At 38.6% G+C, this 21,207-nt stretch overlaps 1 protein-coding gene across 1 annotated transcript; it reads left to right on the forward strand.

Annotated features, from left to right (window-relative positions):
* Positions 1-2,788: 2,788 nt before the first annotated feature.
* Positions 2,789-18,470, forward strand: cabp7b (calcium binding protein 7b). Its single transcript, XM_068335365.1, has 5 exons — positions 2,789-2,897; positions 17,320-17,463; positions 17,545-17,657; positions 18,097-18,244; positions 18,343-18,470. Exons 1-5 carry the CDS (start codon positions 2,789-2,791, stop codon positions 18,468-18,470), a joined length of 642 nt encoding a protein of 213 aa, XP_068191466.1.
* The last annotated feature ends 2,737 nt before the right edge of the window (positions 18,471-21,207 follow it).

Below are 21,207 nucleotides of genomic sequence, written 5' to 3' on the forward strand. Positions count from 1 at the left end.
TTTCTACAGGAGCGTGAAAAACTAATGCGAGAATCATACAAGAACATAGAGCAGGATTGGTGAAAAAGTGCATAGATACAGTGTAAACATAAACAGTGTTGATGGAATGCACCACACTTAACATTCGTTATATTTTAGTGGTTCATACAGCTGATTCACAATAACATGGATCTCAGAATAGATTTGTCTGTTGTCTATAACCCTCATTGTGGATTTTTCCATTATTGGGGAAAGGAGTAAAATATTTCTGCGGTAATCTATCATCATTTTTTTCAAATGATATGAGGATGGTCATACCTCCATAAATCTCTACCCTTCCTAGATTCTTATAAAAAGGTCCTCATAACAGAAATGTCTGCATTGACAAGGAAGTGACACATTAATTTCTTTGAGTGTCTGTGATCAAATACATCTATATCAATATATATTTTTGTAGACTTAATAGCTACAAATCAGTGTTTGACATTTTGGGGGGAAAATTACCCTCCATTGTGTTTTTGCTGAGAAAATATAAAGACTACGGTCATGTCAGGACGGTAACTATGAAGCTACAAGCACTTCCAAAACTCACTGACATGTGTTTCCGTTGTATTATTGTTCCATTGTAATTGTACTCAAGTGCATTTCATTACCATTAAAAAATGACAGCCTTGCTGTTTGCTCAGCTTTCAGCTTATGCTAAATCATGTGAACCAGTTGCTTGCACTTGTGTCTTATTTGCATACACATGTAAGCGTTGCATCCACTTCTCATCCAACTCTTGAAGAAAGCAGATTTTTGTTTCCTTGATTGTTTTTTTTTTTTGTTATTATTTTTGGTATTACATTAGAGAATGTGTAGAGTTTTTATTATCCCTCTGGTTCTGCTCGGGTTCCTTTCAGGTGCCCTGTTTTCCTCCCAAAGTCCACAGTCATGCGACACACTGCAGGTGTATTGGTGACTCTAAATCACTGTGGCTATTTATCAGCGCCTTAATGAAGACTCTGCAGCACTGGTTTTTGTTTGTTTGTTTGTTTATCCTAAACAACACCATGGTGGGGCATTGCTGTTTCAGAGTTTTTTCTTTTTTAAATTAGCATTCAAGCATTCTTTAAGCAGGTGAGGTGTAATGTGTAATACTGCACCATCTGCATTGGAGGTGATGTTTTGTGTTGAAGCAGCACTTTGTAAACACTCCAATAACATGACAGTAAGAATAATTACACATCACCGTTGTGAAACGGATGCTCGAAGCTATGGAGTACCTAGACCTTGAACTGTCTGCTATTTGACGATATTTCAAGCAGATTTCTTTGAGGTAGCTGCCAGCACATGCTCATACATCATCAAAACACCACACCCTCCATCCTGTACTACCTCCTCATAGGGGACCACATAGATGCCGATGTCACATGCCCCCCCACATAGCTTTTATACACAGGGCCTAGGCAATCCGACGGAGCGGCGGTCCCGCCTTGAACAGGGAGTGTAGAAGGAGTTCATCCAGGATTCAGTTCTCCAACTTCATACAGCTCACAGCCTGCTTTGACATCTGACACGTGAAACAATAGAGGAGCCAAAATGTGAAATAAGTGGCTGATGAGTTCAAGGACCTACCTGTCGCTCAATTCTTATTGCAACTATTTGGCTGGTCTTTATTTATTTATTTATTCCATGAATGTACTTTACCTTGTGTAAACATTTGATATACTGTCTAGTGGGTGCAGAAAATCTTATTACAGTAGGAGGCTTGTGTGTGTGTGTGTGTGTGTGTGTGTGTGTGTGTGTGTGTGTGTGTGTGTGTGTGTGTGTGTGTGTGTGTGTGTGTGTGTTGATTTGTGTCACCAGATCAGACAGCTGGAGAGAGAGAGAGAGAGAGAGAGAGAGAGAGAGAGAGAGAGAGAGAGAGAGAGAGAGAGAGAGAGAGAGAGAGAGAGAGAGAGAGAGAGAGCATCTCTGCCTCATACAGTCTATATCAGATGAGGGGGAGGAGGTGGGTAGGGGGGAGGGAGTGAGGAGGGGGGTCACCCAGGAATCCCTTGAAGCTGCTCTCCAGGAAAAGAAATGTTACAAGATTTTGTTTGAGCCTCGTTGAATGGATAGGATCAGCTCGCCGCCGCCGTTGTTATTATCTCACAACATCGATTCCTGTCTCTTTTTTTAGAAGAAGATGCCGATACGAGGAGGAAAAGTGAGGCAGACTGTGTCGGGAATGGACAGTTTGAAAGATGCGTTGTAGGAAGCACCCAAATAAATAAGCGAAAAGGTCGATTCAGTGGTTTTTTTTTCTCAAACTGAATATATCTTCTTTTTTTCAAATTCAATTGATTGTAAAAAATTTTTTAAAAAGTAGCCCGCTTATTATTTGCCTGCATCAAAAAAAATTGGGCGCTATCTAAACCTAAATGTGAGCGCATTAAATACCTAAATCCTGCCAGACAGCCTTCGATTTTTGCACCTGAGGTTGTGAATTAAAAGTTTTCTATATTTATTTATTTTTCCTGAAAGAGCATTTCACGTTTGTTTCCGTGTCTTTTGATAGGCTGTCAGGGGGAAAAAACAACCCCGACATTCGTGGATGAAAACGCGAAGCCGGTTCGAGCCAAATCCACTCCATCCTTAACTCATCGAAATAATTATAAAAGAACAGAAAAACACAACGAGGGTCGAACTTTGCAAAAAAAAAAAAAAATTCCTCGGCGTCGTCCGAAGATATCGAAGATAGAAGCAAAGGGTCTGTCTCCAAAAAACTCCGGAGAGCTGGACTATATGAAGATCGCCACACAGTTGTTGGTTCCCCCTCGCAGAAATGCCAGTGCGTGCTGTGACCACCAGGTTCATGTACAAGGGGCTTTGCACTATTCCAGATGTCCTCTCCTTACGGAGCCCTGTTGTCCTACCTGAGGATGAAGTGGAAGGTGAGTCTCTGGATCGTGTTTTTCAAGTTGTCATTGGGATGTTAAAAGACACGCGAACGCATCACTCGCGTAACAAACTAATTCAGGACCCCGGAGAGCTCCAGCCGGGGTGTGTGTGTGTGTGTATGCGTGTGCGTGTGTGTGTGTGCGCGCCTCTCTTCATGACTTCTGCACACTAAAGTGAAGATCTGGTCGTCTAAAGGTTCAGTAGGACTGATATTATATATATTGTGGTTTGGGTTTAGATGCAGATGTCTTCATGTCTTTTTTTTTTTTTTGGTGTATTGCTGTCTATGATTTTTACATTAATTCAATTCCATCCCATCCTTTATTGATGCAGCAAACTGGCAACCTTCATGCTTTTTTCACACATCTCAAGTTCTCCAGACATGACATGAGGACAGTTGGAATGAGCAACATCTGCATGCGCAATGGCACATCTCGGTAATATCTCCTACAACTAATTTGGGAGTTATTTGTGACTGATTCTATTGATTGAGCATGAGAGGAAAGAGAGATGAGTATTTGAGGGGAGGCTTAAAATTCAAACAGCAGAAATAGAGAAAGGAGAAGAAAGGGGTTGTGGTGAATAGCAAATTTGAAACTATTAAAATGTGATTTATGCTCCCGCACAATCTCTAGAAAATCCATTGTAGATTAAAGCCATAAACAGGATGGCAGATTGATTCACTTTGAGACTTTAAATGACATTATCTCCTCTCTTTTGGGTTTGTTTGATGTATTGTTCTCATTAATTCATGGAGAATGATCATCAATAGCCCAATTCTGTACGTGGGCTACATAAGATTCATTAGCGCTCTTGCCATAGTAACCATAGCTGTTACGAGCGAAGGTTTTTCCCCTCTGCAAATGGTCCTGACAATGAGAGAGCACAGCTGTCAGTGATTTGGAGCAAAGCCAGGCAGACTACAATAAAGAAACGAGACAGATAAGATTTGATATCTCAAAGTCTTTTTATGCAAAGGGAATTCTATTTCCCCTTCTGTGTGGAGGTCGTCCGGGCCCACAAGTGGATGCTTGCCCTTGCTTTGAACGACTTGTTTGACATTGAAAGTCCTCTGTCTGCAGTGACAACATAAATTTAATTAAAAGGTTGGCGATGGGAATGCAAGATTTGGAACAACAGTAGAATGGCAAGTGCTGTGTCCTGCAAGACAAACTATTAGGACAATGACAAAACCAAATTTAAGATAATGGAGATGAAGTCTTTCCAAACTGTAGCTTCCCAATAAGGAACTATGAAATATTCAATATTATAAGATAGATCTTTCAATCATGAGCATATTTACCTTTGGATGATTCACTGATACATCATGCACTGGTACACTTATATGGCCTTACACCTCAGCGGTGCCCGGGGCAAGCAGTGCCCTATCCTTCGTCATTGAGCAGTTCCACAAACAGGTAAAGTGTACGAAAAAAACACTTTGTTTGCAGCTGAAGAGGGAGGTGAGTTTCAGATCAGAGCATTTGAATCAGCAGCCTCCCACACACTGGTCAACTGCCCTTTACACCAGCAGTCCCCAACCTTTTTATATCATGAACATCAGACAATATTTTCACAGACTGGCCTTTAAGACAAAAATAAAATAAAATAAAATAAATAAAATAAAAGCATAAAAACTGGTATTTTGCAGCTTTCTTTTTCTTTGAAGTTGTAGGTTCTTCTGTCTCCTCACTGGTTCAAAGAAGCTTTGGTTTTTTTGTTGGTTTTGCTAGCTTGGGAGTTTCAGTTTAGCTTATTTTGTGTTACCAGCCAGAGCAGGCCGTTTAAGAAGGTAGTCATGTGACCGAGGCAAGCATCTTTACAATCATTAAGGGTGACTCATAGACAGATGTGATGTAGAAAATCCAGTAATTTTCCAAAACAAAACAATTCAGAATCAATAATAAACAAAAACAGAAATAAAGTGAGCTCTGTATTCGTTCTGTGCGACCCTGTACCAACTGACTCACGAGCCAGGACCAGTCCACGGGCCGTGGGTTGGGGACCACTTCTTTACACTGCAGTCACTACATCTTAATACAGTATGGGAGCTGCTTTGTGACTTTCTGAAAAGTGCTTTAGTCCCTCGTTCCTGAATCATGGGCCACAAGAAATTTAATGAGAATGATGAACAAGTTCTGATAGCCAATTATGCCAATAATGACATTATACATACATATATATATACATAGACTGTACATGTATAATGTGTTGTCTTACCACAGTGTGTGTATGTGCATGACCAGTATAACTTGATATGAATGGGATAACACAAATAAATTACTATAAATTACGTATCATTCAACCAAAGATAAAAAATGAGAGGGGTAATGGTTATTTTTCATTTGCAAAGTTTAAAATATTGAAAGAAAAATGCAAGAAAGACTCGAAGCAGCATAGAATACTTTCATTTTCATTCCCTCTGCCACTCCTGCTACATCTTTTTATATCGCAGCCTTAAAACCAAAATGATTAAATCCAGAGGACTGCCGTTCAGGAAGCGATTTATGATTAAAAGGCTTTATCATTATCCAGTCACTATACCCTGCTGGTAACTTTCTTTATAATACATTCGGTGTTATATTTACTTCATCCTTAATCACCTGCACAGCATCTTATGAATACAATGTGAGACTTCGAATATAGCAATAATGATAAAGACACATTACTTTGTGCAAGTAGACACCGTGAAAGTTGTCTTTGTAATATTATTGCAGAGAGCCACACATTTTATCGAACCCCCATCCAGAAACACACTACAGAAGGACAGAAGCATCTTGGATCCTGTGCAAAGAGACAGTTCATGTCACATGGATGCTGCTTGAAACACATCGATATTCCCTGAATAAACAGAATAGAGCTAAGTTCTATCAGTGCTATTCGAATTTGGGGTGCACAACATTGCACCAGTGAACCAGCAGAAATTTGAAGGGGAAGGTTACCATTTATGGTAGTTGGTACTAGAATTTGATTTTTCCTAATCTATCATCCTCAGAATCATTTCCAAATTGACATAATCTCAAACAGATATCTGTGGCAGCACCATCTCTATACCCGTCTTTGTTTCTAGGACATTGATGACCTGTGTCTTTGTAGCATTTTTAAACAACTTTGGCACGCAGTAAAGCACTTATCCCCACCAGTCCCATTTTATTCAGTTAAGCCAATTAGGCCTTTACTTTAGCCATATCCAAAAACCAAATTCAAAAAATATGCCCCTGTATGAATATCCATGACAATATCTAATGGTGTCTATTCTGTCCCAATACTCGTCCTCCCACCAAGCAATCCATTCAACAGTTGATTAATCGGTAAATCCTGCCAATTGATTGAATGATTAAGATTAAATGAATAGAACTTGGATGAATAATACAGTGGCACAGTCGCAACTGGATAACAATCATCCCTTAATCTCCAAGGCTGTTGTGATTGTTTTATTTGGATTATAATTGCATCTGTAATATTTATTAATAAAATAAGGGAAAACTGCTTATAATCATGGCAAATACGTAATGTAGTTTCCATGGGATGTTTTTCTGACAGATCAGCTCCCTGCCCTTTTCTTTCCTCGTGAGTCATAAGCCATTTTATGTATTTACGTAATTATTATGCAAACATTTTATTCTATATAGTGCTTATGTATGTATGGAGAAATGTATGTATGTAGTTGTTGCAGGAATCAACATTTATTCAAATTTGTGGGTGGTTTAACCTGTGTGAAAAATCTACACCTGCTGGGCACCATCCAGCAAATGTCTTGTGGACATAAGGCTGTGCCAAGTGTATCCACATTTAATGAGCACAATATTAAAGTGCCTAGGTCAGACCGATTTAGATAATAGCTATGCGATTTCTACTAACATATAGTAAATTTCTTTCCTACATCAGATAATTGCACAGACATTTAAACAAATACTTACCTAAATATATATGAACTTACATCTTGATGTATCAACTATTATATGACAAAAAAATATTAATTTTCCTGAAATCCACACCGTAACTTCTGGTAAATTGACAGACATATGTTGAAACCGGTAAGACTCTTGTTTTATGGATGATCAGTCAGCTGTCCCCTGCAGTGACACTCCTGAAGGTCTCTTTGAGCTTGTTTCACTCCTCAGTGCATAACTAACAGAGGATGTGAACAGTATTTTCAGACCGCAGTCAGCATAAGAAGCCCCTTCACTTCAGGAATTGTAATGTTGGGCAGACGGAGTCACAGTTCGTAAGGTTGATGTGTAAATGAGTATGTCATGGTGTTAATTATTATATACGTAATAATGAAAGTCCACTCTTGTTTTTGAATAACAGCATGGATGCAAACAAAAAAAGAAGTTAAAAAAGAAAAAGCTACAGACAGGACACAGAATGTTCTGCAGTCAGAGACCAATATTTGGTTATTGCTGTCGTCGCTGTCTAGAGAGATTTGCGGTTTGAAACATCATTTAGCAGTGTCGTACAACGTTAATTATGAGACTGTGTCCTTACTCTCCCCTTGCCTGATAGTCAACAACTGCCACGTTTCATTCACACCATCATACTGATTTGAGAGATACTTCATATGCACAATAAATGTGTAGTGAAAACTTAACTGTCTGTTGGGTTGAAATGAAAAATCGATGACATTGTCCTTTGGCATAAGTGACGGATGAGAAGAGCTGCATGTCAAGTACAAACATCTAAATGAAGTCGAGCAAATACAGTTCACATAACATAGCCTGATGGGTCTGGCTCACACAGGTACACCTCTAGTTCTCACTTTAATTTCATAATGAATACCATTTAACAGCTGACCACCAACAATTGCATCTCTTAACCAAAGAATGAAGCTAAATTCAAATGTGTAATATCTATATAGGAATCATTGCTTATCTGGTTTGCTCTTTTAGAAAAGAAGCTCCTCTCCCAAAAACAGCTCAGATCACGTAGTTTTAACCAATCTTGCCAAGGGCTATGAGCTGTAATTTTAAGTACTTTTTGACAGCATGAGTTGTTTTTGCTCCAGGCTTTGGGAGCATGTTTTTGCCAATTTCTACTGGTTGTGGGTGTTGCATTTATTTATGTGAATATAATAATGGGAAGATGGTATTCATCAGTAGTAGTAGAGAAATTGTAAATGTGTCCCTCTTGTATTGATGGCCTTGATTTATATTTATTTTTCTATGTGTTTGTGTGATTAGGAGACTCTACACACATGGCAAAGGAGTGGAGTGAAGTCAAATTGTGGGTTTTAATATGTAAAGATTTAATTAGGTTGCCTGAATCTATGCACCACCTGTTGTCACATAGGATAGTCAGCAACATATTTCCACTTTGCATCATGATAGCAACTGCTACATAATTAAAGGGATTGCTTTAAGAGCCCATTTTTATATATAGAAATGTTCTATTTAGTGATAAGAAAAACTCCAATTCATCTCCCAGGAAATAAGTCTATGCTCTAACCGTGTTTACTAACTACTGTAATAAGTGGCCTTTGGATAATAAAATCATGTTCTTGAGATACAGCAAGGGAACTCAACCCTCTGCGACTTTATCTCTTATGAGTGTTTAAACTTTTCCAAGGTCCACCTCCAAACAACATTATGAAAACATATGTGGGAAAAAGGAGAAATGACTTAATCTGGATTATGTCGGGACTTCACTGTTTTTAATACAATGTACTTTCAGCTCGTCACACACCAGTGTTATTTTTAATCCAAATATGATGTATTCAGGGTCATATCCCTCAACGCAACCTTTGGAGCCGTTACTGCTCCAGGGTTGTTTCCCACGTTGCAGTAGACAGAGTGTTAGAAAATTCATAGTGGCAAAAGCATTTGTCTATAACTTACAATGTGTCGTGAACAGCAAGGCACATTTTAATTTATCTTGTAATTTCATTTTGAACATATTTACATACAGAACACACTTCCTGCTTGAAGAAACGTACATTTATATTTAATTTGTCTTTACTTTAAGAAACTCTTGCTAATATTCGAATCCTGAAAAACGAAGCTGCTGTAGAAAATGAATAACATCAAACAACTAATTGCGTGCAATTAGTGGAAAAAACAGAGTCTTTCATGTACCTATAAACCGATGTACTGTCTCTGAATCGGAGAATCTGCTGAAAGACATACAATGAAAAGATTGATCTGAAAATGAGCTTTATTAATAAGACGAACTGTTTTGATGTGAAATCTTCCTTGATAAGTGCTGCATATACAATGACGTTGTTGGTTTGAAGACTGCCTGTTGTTATTCTCCCCAGTTCCTCTGCAGTGAAGAGACCTTTTCATCTGCCTCCCGCTGTATTACTTCCATTACTGTTTCTTGTGCAGTGTACTGATCATTCACTGAAGGTGAAGAGGGACTTTTGTAGTGAGCTGGGCAATCACTGTAGGGCTCACTCTGCAGCGGTACAGGACATGTTTTATTCCTTGTTCAAGAGCAAACACATGCATCCCCTGGGTGGGTGGGAGGGAAGGCGGATGGACGGACAAACAGACAGACAGACAGGCAGACAAACAGACTGACAGACAGACAGACAGACAGACAGACAGACAGACAGACACAGATAAACATTGCTTGCTATGGACCCTTGTGCCTGTTTTTAGCCAGTTTGCTTCCCTCACTTTGGAAGCCTTTTGTTGATTTGATTTGTTTACCTGTGTTTTCAATTTCCCTGCAAGCATAAATGTGAAAATTATGGTTTAATTACAGATTTCACACTTAATCCTGGGTAAGCATTTTTGCTGAGCATGGATTGACCTATTGTAGTATCTTTTAATTAAAAGTTAGCTCCTTTCATAGTCTTTTTTTCTGCTGCTATGCATATTAACTCATTTCATGAATATCTGTTTGTTTCTTCTAGAAGACAAAAGGCTTGTTGATCAGTGTGGTACAAAATATTATTCCGTCTTTCTCCAAATGCCATGTTGTCTCCCCAACCATTCTTCTGGCACAAAGCCTTTATTTGGGATTTCCCCAATTATTCAGGTGAGAGATCTTCAATGGCTATGCGTCTGCTTGTGCCCAAGGCTCTGACACTCTGCCAGTGTGCAGCAGTGGTTCTCTTGGCATCGGCCTTCATGATGGACCTTTTCATGCACCAGCAAATAACACTCACTCTGGTAGTCAGTCAGAAAGGTCAGCAGGACTGCTGGTCTTCATATTATGTATTAAAGTGTATTTAGATGTCTGAGTTGGCAAAACTGCTGACATTTTTTGTTTGGAAAAATTTTTTTTAGCTTGTTATGGACTTCATATGGTAAACTGCATATAATGAATATTGTGTTTTTATTAGTATACAGTAATTGAAAACCCAGAGCAATACCCTAAAACTAACAGGTGTAAGTTGAAGAATACATATCCTGTTCACTCTGCAAGAAGGAACCAGCATCATGATTCTAGTGGGAGCTTAACCTGCCATGAAATTGTCAGTCAATATTTCATCTTCTTTTTTCATGGCGCAATGTAATGAAAGATATTTTTGTTTTGATCTCAAAAAGCAGTTTAACATATATTGTTCTATCCCCTTTCACCTAAAGTAACTCAGCTCTCCTACATTTGTAATATAGTATACACTGGAGGGCATCAAAAATATTTTTCAACAAAAGTAGAGAATAAAGCTACAAAAACAAACTCATTTTTATGAAGATAAAGTTCCCAGCACAAGGATGTGAAGAATACATATTGTTAATAATAGATGCTTCTTCCCATTAGCTGGTCACATCTACTCACTAGTGCAGTGGTACAACCTCACATTGTAAGTCTGCTGCAGTATATTTGAAGCACAGTTCTCCCTCTACTTCTAGTTCATTCATTCCTATTGTGAAAATTATTGGCAAAACGCCTGGACCCCAAAAATGTAAAAACTGACAGTTATAAAGAAAAAGTCAACAGTTTATTGCTCATGTAAAAAGCCAGTGAGCTGCTGGTGGCAGCAGAGCAGGCCAAAAGGACCTCAAACAAGGTGAGGATCTGACACAAGGGATGAACACACTCTTAAACGCATAATCAGTCTCAGGCAAAGAAGGAAAAAGCAGTTACGTGAGATTAAAACTACTTCTCCGTAAGGAACGCTGGGAATAAGGATGTAAGGACTCAAGGGTGGAACAGGTCTACCGAACATGATGGAATTATCTGGTGGAGAAGTGGAGGGGTGACTGGCCTTACATTGAGGAGTGGATGACGAGTGGAACACAGGTGTGTCCTATCAGCTGCCTGTCCGAGATGCACCCCGCAACCTTGTCACTCACTCAAGGTGGCGAGGTTCCTTCCTGCAGGAAGGATAATAGAAAAAAGAGAGAGGGAACAGAAAACAAACACGAAACAAAGTAGGTTCCCAACAATGACTCTGTTATGAGTGTCTTCCACCTTCACATTACCATCTAGTCTTTGCAGATTCATCAGCCTTGTCAGTTTCAGTAGAGTCATCAACCACCATCACCAGAATCTAAAATCCAAGAGAGGACTTATCTTGCTGCCTTGAATCCCAAAGATGTTCTTACAGACCAACTCACATTTTGACTGGTACCATAAAGAGTCATCTTTATTTTAGTCATGTTTGTTGGCAACAGTACTCTTGTTCTTGCAGACACAATTGATATTTTGTTTTTATCCTTGACTTGAGTCAACGCTGATGACACAACCATTAGCGCCCTTAAGTCAAAGACTTCTTCAATGACACAGTAGGAAAACCATATTGTGAAACATCATGATTTGTAAGAATATTTTGCAGGATTTTTTCAGGACTGACTGTAACGAACGTGATTGAATTTTCTAGTAGAGAAGTGGAGGAGTGACCGGCCTTATATGGAAGAGTTGATGATGAATGCAATACAGATGTCTCACCAGCTGCCTGCCTGAAATGCGCCCCGCCTTCTTGTCACACACATACAGTACACACACATGGGGGGGGGGGGCAAATACAAAAAACAGGATCCTAACAATACCCCCCGTCCCAAGTTGCGGCCTGCCAGGCTTCCCGGGTACTGGGCGTAAAAGTCAAAAGTCAGGGTCCAAAATAAGTGACCAGGAGACCCAAGAACACCCCTCAGGCCCATAACCCTCCAAATCCACCAAGTACTGGTAACCTCAACCCCTGTGCTGTATATCCAAAATCTGTCAAACGGTGAATGTGGGATGTGGGTGGACCAAGGCAGGTGGGTGAGCCAGGATTAGAGGTAACACACCGCAGGGCGCTCTCCAAACCTGGTTTGTATGCTCCCTCTTGTCATTGGATTGCAGATGGTACACAGAAGAGAGACTGACCGATGGTCCCAGAGCCTGGTTAAAACACCTTCCACACCTGTGGTGAGAACTATTTTTAACTTTCTGATACTATGTCCAGTGGAATCCCATGGATCCTAGACACGTCAGACCAGGACGGACGCAGTCTCCAGGGCAGCACACAATTATAGGATATTAACAAAATGAACACTGAGAAGCAATCAACAATCGTGAGAATGAAGGTGTTAGCTTCTGAATAAGGGACTCCAGGAACAAAATCCACAGGGATGTGGGACCATAGACATTGAGGGATGGGAAGAGGCTGAAGTAGTCCAGCAGGAGCAAGGGGAGATGATTTGCTGCGGGCACAGATGGAGCAGGTAGAGACATATGTTGTTGTATCTCCGGACATGGAGGGCCTCCAGAAAGACTGCAGCAGGAGAGCCAGGGTCTGATTAACACTGGGTGGAGCAGGTATGGCATCTGAAGAGGCTTGAGTGGTGGCAGGTGACGTTAATAATGATAAGCTCGAAGAAAGTCGATCTAAATGGTTTCCTAGTTGAGATAAGCTGGAGGTTAGACTGTGCAGACTGTCCTTAATTTGTCGAAGGGCTTGTTCGTGTTGTTCCAGTAAGTACCCCTGGGAGGAGAGTGCCTGGCAAATCAGAATCTGCGGGGTCCATTTTTGACCGATAATTCTCTTTTGTGAAAACTATACTGGCCCGAAAAGCAGAAACCAAGTTATGAATAAAAAGTTAACAGTTTATTGCTCCAGTAAAAAGCATGTAAGCAAATGATTAAGCTGGTGGCAACGGAGCACGCAAAGAGCACCTCGAACGAGGTGAGGATCTGACATGAGGGAGTAGATCTCAAAAGCATAGGCAGTCTCAGGCAGCTGAGAAACAACCAGGTAATCTGGAAAAGAAGGAAAAATACACCAGGGTTATGTGGGTCAAAAATTAATTCTTCATAAGGATCGCTGGGAATTAGAATGCCAGGACACAAAGAGGGAACAGGTCTACTGAACTTGATGGAATTATCTAGCTGAGAATCATAGGAGTGACTGGCCTTATATGGAGGAATCGATGACGAATGAAACACAGGTGTGCCTGTCCGAGATGCACCCCGCCACCTTGTCACGCACACAGGGTGACGGTTTTCCTTCCTGCAGGAAGGAAAACAGAAAAAAGAGAGAGGGAACGGAAAACAAACACGAAACAAATAAGGTTCCCAACAACGCCTCTGTTATGGGTGTCTTCCACCTCCACATGACCATCCAGTCTTTGCAGATTCACCAACTTTATTTCACCAGTCAGTCTCAGCAGAGTCATCCACCACCACCATCACCAGATTCTAGACTCTAAGGGAGGATATATCTTGAATCCCAAATATGTTCCTACAGACTCACATTTTGACTGCTACAATAACCAGTCATCTTTATTTCAGTCATGTTTGTTGGCTACAGTATACTTGTCATTGCATATATAACTGATATTTTAGTTTTACCCCCAATGACATCACCAGTAGGGCCATTAAGTCAAAGACTTCTTCAGTGACACAGTAGCAAAAACAAATTGTGAAACATTTATCACAATTTGTCAGAATATTTTGCAGCATTTTTTCAGGATTGACTTTAGCAATGACTCATAACACTGCAATGTTAATAACGCTACGTTTAGTGATGTGTGTCAAAAATGATACTGTAAATACCATTTACAATGTAAAATGATTTAGATATGAAAACTGTTGTCCACTCAGAACAGTGAAGGATTAATTTAAATTCTCAAATTTAGAACTTGTAGTAGCATAAAAGTGACTGTCTTCAGTGACTGTCTTTTCTATAAACTCACTTTTTACTGATTTAACGAATGACAGAGAGCTATAGTATTATTTGTGCTGCATGGATAAGCTCATATAGGTTTGAAATGAAAGTCTCAAAATTATTTCTGTAATTTCTTATCTAAACTATAACTTAAAAAAATTATTTTAGGGTTGAATCTTAATTGATTTGTAGATGATATGGACATATTTTTGTATAAAAACAAAAAGGTCTTCCATACCCATTGCATTAGAAAGATTAGATCAGAACAAATATTGTGATTTTAGAGGAGTTAAAACTGAGTCACGTTTCTTGTGGTTTTGTCTTCACATTTTCTAAATATTCATTCCACATTGTGTGAAATGATCAGTAGTCTGGCCATTTCCCAGCTACGTCGGTGAATAAATTATTTGTCACTGACACCGGGGGTTATGACACTGAATCTAAGGTGGTGTTGAAGGAAGATAACAAAACTCAAGCAGCAGTGCAAGCTGAAATTTAGACAAATATGTTGTGTCTCATATGTCAAGGTTTGGGAGAGACAGTGTCACTTGTTCAAAGGACCTCAATGAAAGCCAAAAGTCTGGCCTTGTGCAACAGATTCTTCTATTTTCCCACAAGGCTATAGTCTGCCATTTGGGTTCCTGCTCGTAAACTGCAGTCATTCATGTACACAGGATGGATGGTCATTGCTTATCCACTGGTGGATTTGAATGCAAATTACAGGTAGTGCTTGCTCAATCACATAGTTGCCTGCAAATGAGTTTTTTCCTGCTGTAGAAGCACTGAATATCATCACCATCCATGAGAAATTAAAACAAGTTCCACACCTATTACTAAAAACACACTAAACGCACAGATGAACCTGTGGTACCTGGGTTTAGATGGATCCATCAGTTACACATAACTCTACTGCTCAGTTACCTTTCCTTTTCTTCACTTGTTACATCCCGCTTCAAAGTGGTGATGTAATGTCAGTGTTCTCGTGTTCATCCGTTCGGTCGTTCGTCCGATCATTCGTCTGTCCACCAACAAACAAAAAGCAGATTACTCGGGCGGCAAAAGAGATGACAATTAGATGATGACCTTGACCTTCAGAAAACTAGGTCAATGTCAAATTTCAACTTTTGTACACTCAGGAATAAGATAGAAAGAAAGATGAGGGAGAAGGCTCGCTAGGTCGAAGCTAGTGCTTAGCTTTGACCTACCCTGAAAGGTCAAAGCCCTTCGTGGGATTCGTCCATCAGTTACACATAACTCCACTACTCAGTTACTTTTCCTTTTCGTCACTTGTTCTTTTCTGCTTCTAGTATCAAGCTAGCATTGTTCACCTGTACATTTATATCCTACAGGTGAGATTTCTTTAATTGCATGTCTTGTTTTGCAGAACAACATGTGACCACTGGCTAGCATTAAATAATCTTGTATATTTGAGGATTTAAATCAAAAAGAATGGCAGAGGTTCTGTATCTTTGATGTGCAACCGCTCTCTTTACCACTTCAAATAGAATACTGTAATGAAACAGGATAAGAACAGGAGCCTAATGGCCTAATGTTTATGGATTATTTGACAAATGTTGTAGTTAATTATGAACATTTGAAACAGCTACAGTAACAACCAATTATGCAACATAGGCAAATTTTGGCTGCATAGGTGTCTTAATATATATTAACAGCAAACAAAAAATTTTCACCAGGCGAACAAAGTGCTTTTAAGATGGATAAATATTAGGCCAGTTAGTTATTATGGGATACTGCACTCATGTGTTCACTGTCACATTTTATAAACTGACTCATTGTGTTGATTTGAATAAACAAATTATCTATTTGTAATATAATATAGTAGAATTTGCATGGGGACAGCCCACTTACTTAATTCATTATAAATTAATTTATATTTTGCAAGGTATTTGGTTATAAACCTCATGTATTGTTATGTGTATGGTGACATATTTTATATTGCATGTGTTTATATATATTTATTCTATGAGGTTTTACTATTTATTTTCTTTACGTTGTGATTTAAACATGGAAGCTTAAGGAAATATGACTGTTTGTTAGTTTGCTTTTATTATAATGTGCTAATCCATTTAATTTGCATAATTAAATGTAGTTTTGTTGGGGAGATTTGTTTATTTACTTTCATTACATCTGAAATGAAAATTTAATTAATTAATTCAGCCACTATATTTATCTATTTTTATGTAGCCTTGAAAAATATCACTTCTGTGCACTACACACACACACACACACACACACACACACACACACACATACACACACACACACACACACACACACACACACACACACACACACACACACACACACACACACACACACACACACAGTATATCCAGCTGATGCACAGTCTCAGTGAATCATTTAACGACATCCACTCAAACACCACCCAGGCGGCTGAAGTATTCAACCAGACTCATTCTCCAACCACAGACTGAAATATTCTCCATCACTGTCCTTGGCCTGAAACATTCAAATGCAGCATCTCCCTCTGTCTGTCCATTGTGCTGAAGTATTTGACCTTGTCTCTGCTCCTGATGAAGATTGGTGTGTCATAACTTCTGACAGCGAGCATCCCGCAAGTGAGGGTAATGCACATATAAATTATGAATAGCATTATCATAAAGTGAGCCTTCATGTGAGATGCAACTGCTGTAGTTAAATAAACCCTTGGAATGCCATCATTAATCTCTTTAATTACATTATGGTTTACTATAAAACATTTATTAAATATTTGTCAAGTGTATAGTGAATAAGAAATCCCCATGGTGATTCTAGGTGAGGGAGTAGTATAATGTTAACTTCATAACTTTCTAAACTTGTCTGTTACCTTTAAGTCCAAGTGCTTTTGTTTGACCTGAATGTCTAAAATCCAACTCATAAGGGAATAAAAGGTGTATTTGCGTCGGGCATTTTTCAGAAGAACTCAGAGTACATGGGATTCTGAGGAATAAACCAAGACTTTCATTGTAATGGAGACAAATGGGTAATTGACTTGTTTTTAATAGATTTTGGAACAAACCCGCTCTTTCATATATAGGAGAAATAACGATGTATCAGGATTTAGGCTCATTATTGTTTTGGGTCTTTTAATGGCAATTATTTATCATTAGAAAAATATCCTCAGACATATCCTTGATGCTTCTGGTGTATTTTTAAACTGCTCTCACTTCTGCTATTTTCACTTCTCAAACATTAAGTATTCAGCACGCCTTTCTTCTCAAACCATAAACACCCAAAAAACAGAGATTACACTGAGCCAGTCGGCTGTGATAAATCTATATAAACATGTTTGTTGTCTTACTACTCCTTTCTCTCTACTTTTAACATAATTACTGCCATCTTTTTTCCAACAGAGATTCGGGAGGCATTCAAAGTTTTTGACAGAGATGGGAACGGATTTATCTCAAAGCAGGAATTGGGGATGGCCATGCGTTCACTGGGCTACATGCCAAACGAGGTGGAGCTGGAGGTCATCATCCAGAGGCTGGATATAGATGGTATTTAAAGTGTAAGTTGAAACTTGCACAGGTTATGTCGGATGTAAACAGTCATCTTTGTATTTCTGTGTTTTTCATTAGGTGATGGTCAAGTAGGTTTTGAGGAGTTTGTCACATTGCTTGGTCCTAAACTCTCCTCTGCTGGAATGCCTGATAAATTTCATGGAGCAGACTTTGATTCTGTGTTTTGGAAGGTAATTGTTAATCAGTGTCATCAGTCAAGTTATGTTATTAGTGGTTAATGCATTCTCTGTCTTCTTACAACTGTTTTCCCTTGAACTTTTTCTGATTTTTCTGACTAAAAGCTTGTTCGATAAGATTTACTGGTGAAATGTACTTATGGTTATTACATTACTGTCCAATGTGTCTCTCTTCCTGTGCAAACAAACAGATTTAAAATATACCTGATAAAGTATCATAGAGATAATTGCCACAGGTAATAATTACAAAATACATTTACCTCATCAAATATGTCATTCTTAATAGAACTGAAAGCATATGCTGCTTTTATTAAATGGTCCAATCATTAATCTCATAACCAATCACAGCTTGGAGCTTCCCCTTTATTTCCTCTTTTATCGGCCCACCGATGATGTGATACAATTTTTCCTTTGAGTTTTTCTGTCTTCCCAGTGTGACATGCAGAAACTGACTGTGGATGAACTGAAGAGACTTCTTTATGATACCTTCAGTGACCACCTCACCATGAAAGACATCGAGAACATCATCATGACAGAGGAGAACCATCTGAACAGTCCGGAGTCCCATGTGGACATTGACAGTATGTCACTTTTTTTCATTTTCACACTTTGTTCAGGAACTTCTAAAGCTTTAAAACTCACTCAGATTTATTAATGACCTTCTGTAATCTCTCAACAGCAAGTCCAACGCAACAGGAAAAACACACGTGCGTGCGTAAAAGCCTGATTTGTGCCTTCGCCATTGCATTCATGATCAGCGTTATGCTCATTGCAGCAAATCAAATGCTTCGCAGAGGAATGAAATAAATTCCCAATTCCAGCTGGTTACAAAGAGACTGAAGGACAGCATGCAAATAACAACATTAACCAAATTACTTCATGGTTTCTTGTTTTGTTCAATGTCTTCAATGCCCGTGGTGATGGTTACATTTTGCCTCTCAAATAGATGAAATGATGTCAAACAATTGCTTTGTATAGCCACTAATTACAGCATACCATTGTCAATCAAAGACAGACAGAAAGAAATACACTGTGTTTTGAGGGTTGATTGTTTTCCTTAAACAGTAGAAAAATTGAAATTTCTTATTATTAATCGAGAAGTTCCATTACAAAGCAGAATAAAGATGATATAAATATTTCACTGTACAGCATTTACTGTTGTAATAGCTGTACTGTGTCTAATACAGCATATCAAAATACTGAATGTTACTGATTAGAAGGCTACTGTTCGGAGTAATGATAGCGCTTGTGATAGTAATTAAGCAATAAAAAGGTGTTGATGGGTTACATATTTTCACTTAGAAAACATGACAAATAAGACAGTCAGAGACTGCAACACCCCTGAATTCAAAATTTTATCCTGATCTACTTCAATAAGTCAGGCAATTATGTAAATTAACAGTGAGAGATCTTTTCTGTTCAGGAAAAGTCAAACCTTCAGCTCTACAGCCATGAAAACTATCATCTCACATTCCCACTAGCTTTGACCATAGATCAAAGCACTAGCTAGCTATGATCTATGGTCTTAGTCACACTGGCCTTCTCCCTCTTCTGTCTATCTTATCTGGTTCCTGAGTGTACATTTGAAATTTGACTTTGACCTAGTTTTCTGAAGGTCGAGGTCATCATCTAATTTTCATCCCCTTTCCCCGAGTACAGTAATTTGTTTTTTGTTTCATCTTTCTATCTGCAACGGTTGCAAAGATATTTGATGGACTAACAGACAGACGAACGGACGGACAGACGAACACACAAACACTGACAATTACAATACATCTTCGCTTTGAAGCGGGATGTAATATCGACTACATAATGTGTCTCCTTTATTTCAGTTTGTCTCTGCGTATTGTAAGGAGACAGAGGATATATATCATTACTACATTCTTTATTTTAGTGCAAACTTTTCCAGCTCATTTAAAATACTGAAAAACCAATATAATGTAAATTCTTTACACAGGGGAAGCTCCAATAAGTCCAAACACTAAACAACTCATAAGCACGTGGTGGATTCGTGTCCTAAGTAGCTGTGCTATAGCAAAGGTAGCCGTGTGAATTCTTCCGTTCTCCACAATGAAATATTTCACAATTGTTTCCACCGACAGAATTGTATTGATCTCTGAGTCCCTTACTTCTAATAAAACAAGCAGATCAACATTTATTTAATAGACTGACACAATTGCATTACTCATCTAGCATTACAAGAGGTTCACATCTATGTTTTTGACAGGAAGTCGGAATGGTTACAATAACTGCTTCAATACTTTGGTTGATTGGTGATTGACTTGCGATTGCAGATGTACTTTGTGTTTAGCGCTATAGCAAGGGTACGTAAGATAGCAAACATCTATCAGGACTGTAGTCTCTACTGTCATTCGACTACAGTGAAACTAAATGCAACTGGCAAAGGCTGTCATAAAATTACTCTGTAGATGCATCTACTGCAGTTAAATACTACAAACAAACGACAGTATTTCACATACGACAGGATTCATGATCTCTGATCTACAGTATGATCCAAGTCAGCTTAATGGAAGTAAAGGTGCATGATATGGACCAGAAGCTTAAACACAGAAAGAAGAAAAGTCATTTTGATAACCTTTTCCACCAAGACAAAGAGAAGTACAAAAAGTCCAACAATTGGAATAAACTGGTGAACAAGCACAGGAAAGCAGTGGACAGCAGAGTAAAATGGAAAAGAGAGGATTGGATAACTCAGACACAGATAGTGACCCTAAATCACAGAACTGTCAGTTGAAATCACTTGGTCCATTTCTGAGAATGTCAGTTTTCTGAAAATTGAGCTGCCTGTTTGAAGCTCTGAGTGAGAACTGTTGTTTGAGCAGATTGGGAATGATTTGTAAATCAATTGGCTTTTTTTTATTTTGTCATCCTAAAATTTTAATTAAGCCAAAATCTCTGTCAGATATAATGTATGTATGGGTATTTATGCAAAATTTACAGATTTTAGACAAATATTTATCTCTGTATCATTGGTTATCTGTTCATACTCACAGTTTGCTGTTACATATGCACAATGTGGCATATTTCAAATCTGTGCATCTCCAACAGCCACTAAAACAAATAGTACTGATCATAGTGAGAGACAACTGTATTGTTGACAAAATTGAGCTATAAGCCAGGAACAAATTCAACCGTGTTCATCTTTGTTAGTGTTAACTGTCATTTATACAAATGAGAAAAGAAATAGATGGATATTCATTTAACACACTACACTTGCATGCACATTAAACTAGAAATAAACATTTGTCCTATGTGTGTGAGATCAAATTTTTATGTGATGTAAGTATCCACATAATTATGCAATTTGTAAAGAGATCGTTGCAAAAAAAATCTCAGTATTTCGCATTTTTCCCTGAAATGTCAAATTTTGTGGGTGTGCGGACAATAACACAATACCAAGTACTCTGCATTATGCTGTGAACTGTAATCTAATATATCATGAAAAATGTTATTTTTTGGCTTTAACATGGACCACCGAAACAGAATATTGTTTTAAGTATAACATTGTTATATTTTCTTACTT

The sequence above is a fragment of the Antennarius striatus genome, chromosome 15 (assembly GCF_040054535.1).
Source record: "Antennarius striatus isolate MH-2024 chromosome 15, ASM4005453v1, whole genome shotgun sequence".
NCBI classification, from domain to species: Eukaryota; Metazoa; Chordata; class Actinopteri; order Lophiiformes; family Antennariidae; genus Antennarius; species Antennarius striatus.

Bases quoted from the DNA above. Each gene is read 5' to 3' on its own strand.
- cabp7b (XM_068335365.1), top strand. From the start codon at position 2,789: ATGCCAGTGCGTGCTGTGACCACCAGGTTCATGTACAAGGGGCTTTGC. The intron at 17,658-18,096 runs GTAATTGTTAAT...CTGTCTTCCCAG, and splicing joins TTGATTCTGTGTTTTGGAAG to TGTGACATGCAGAAACTGAC. The intron at 18,245-18,342 runs GTATGTCACTTT...ATCTCTCAACAG, and splicing joins GTCCCATGTGGACATTGACA to CAAGTCCAACGCAACAGGAA.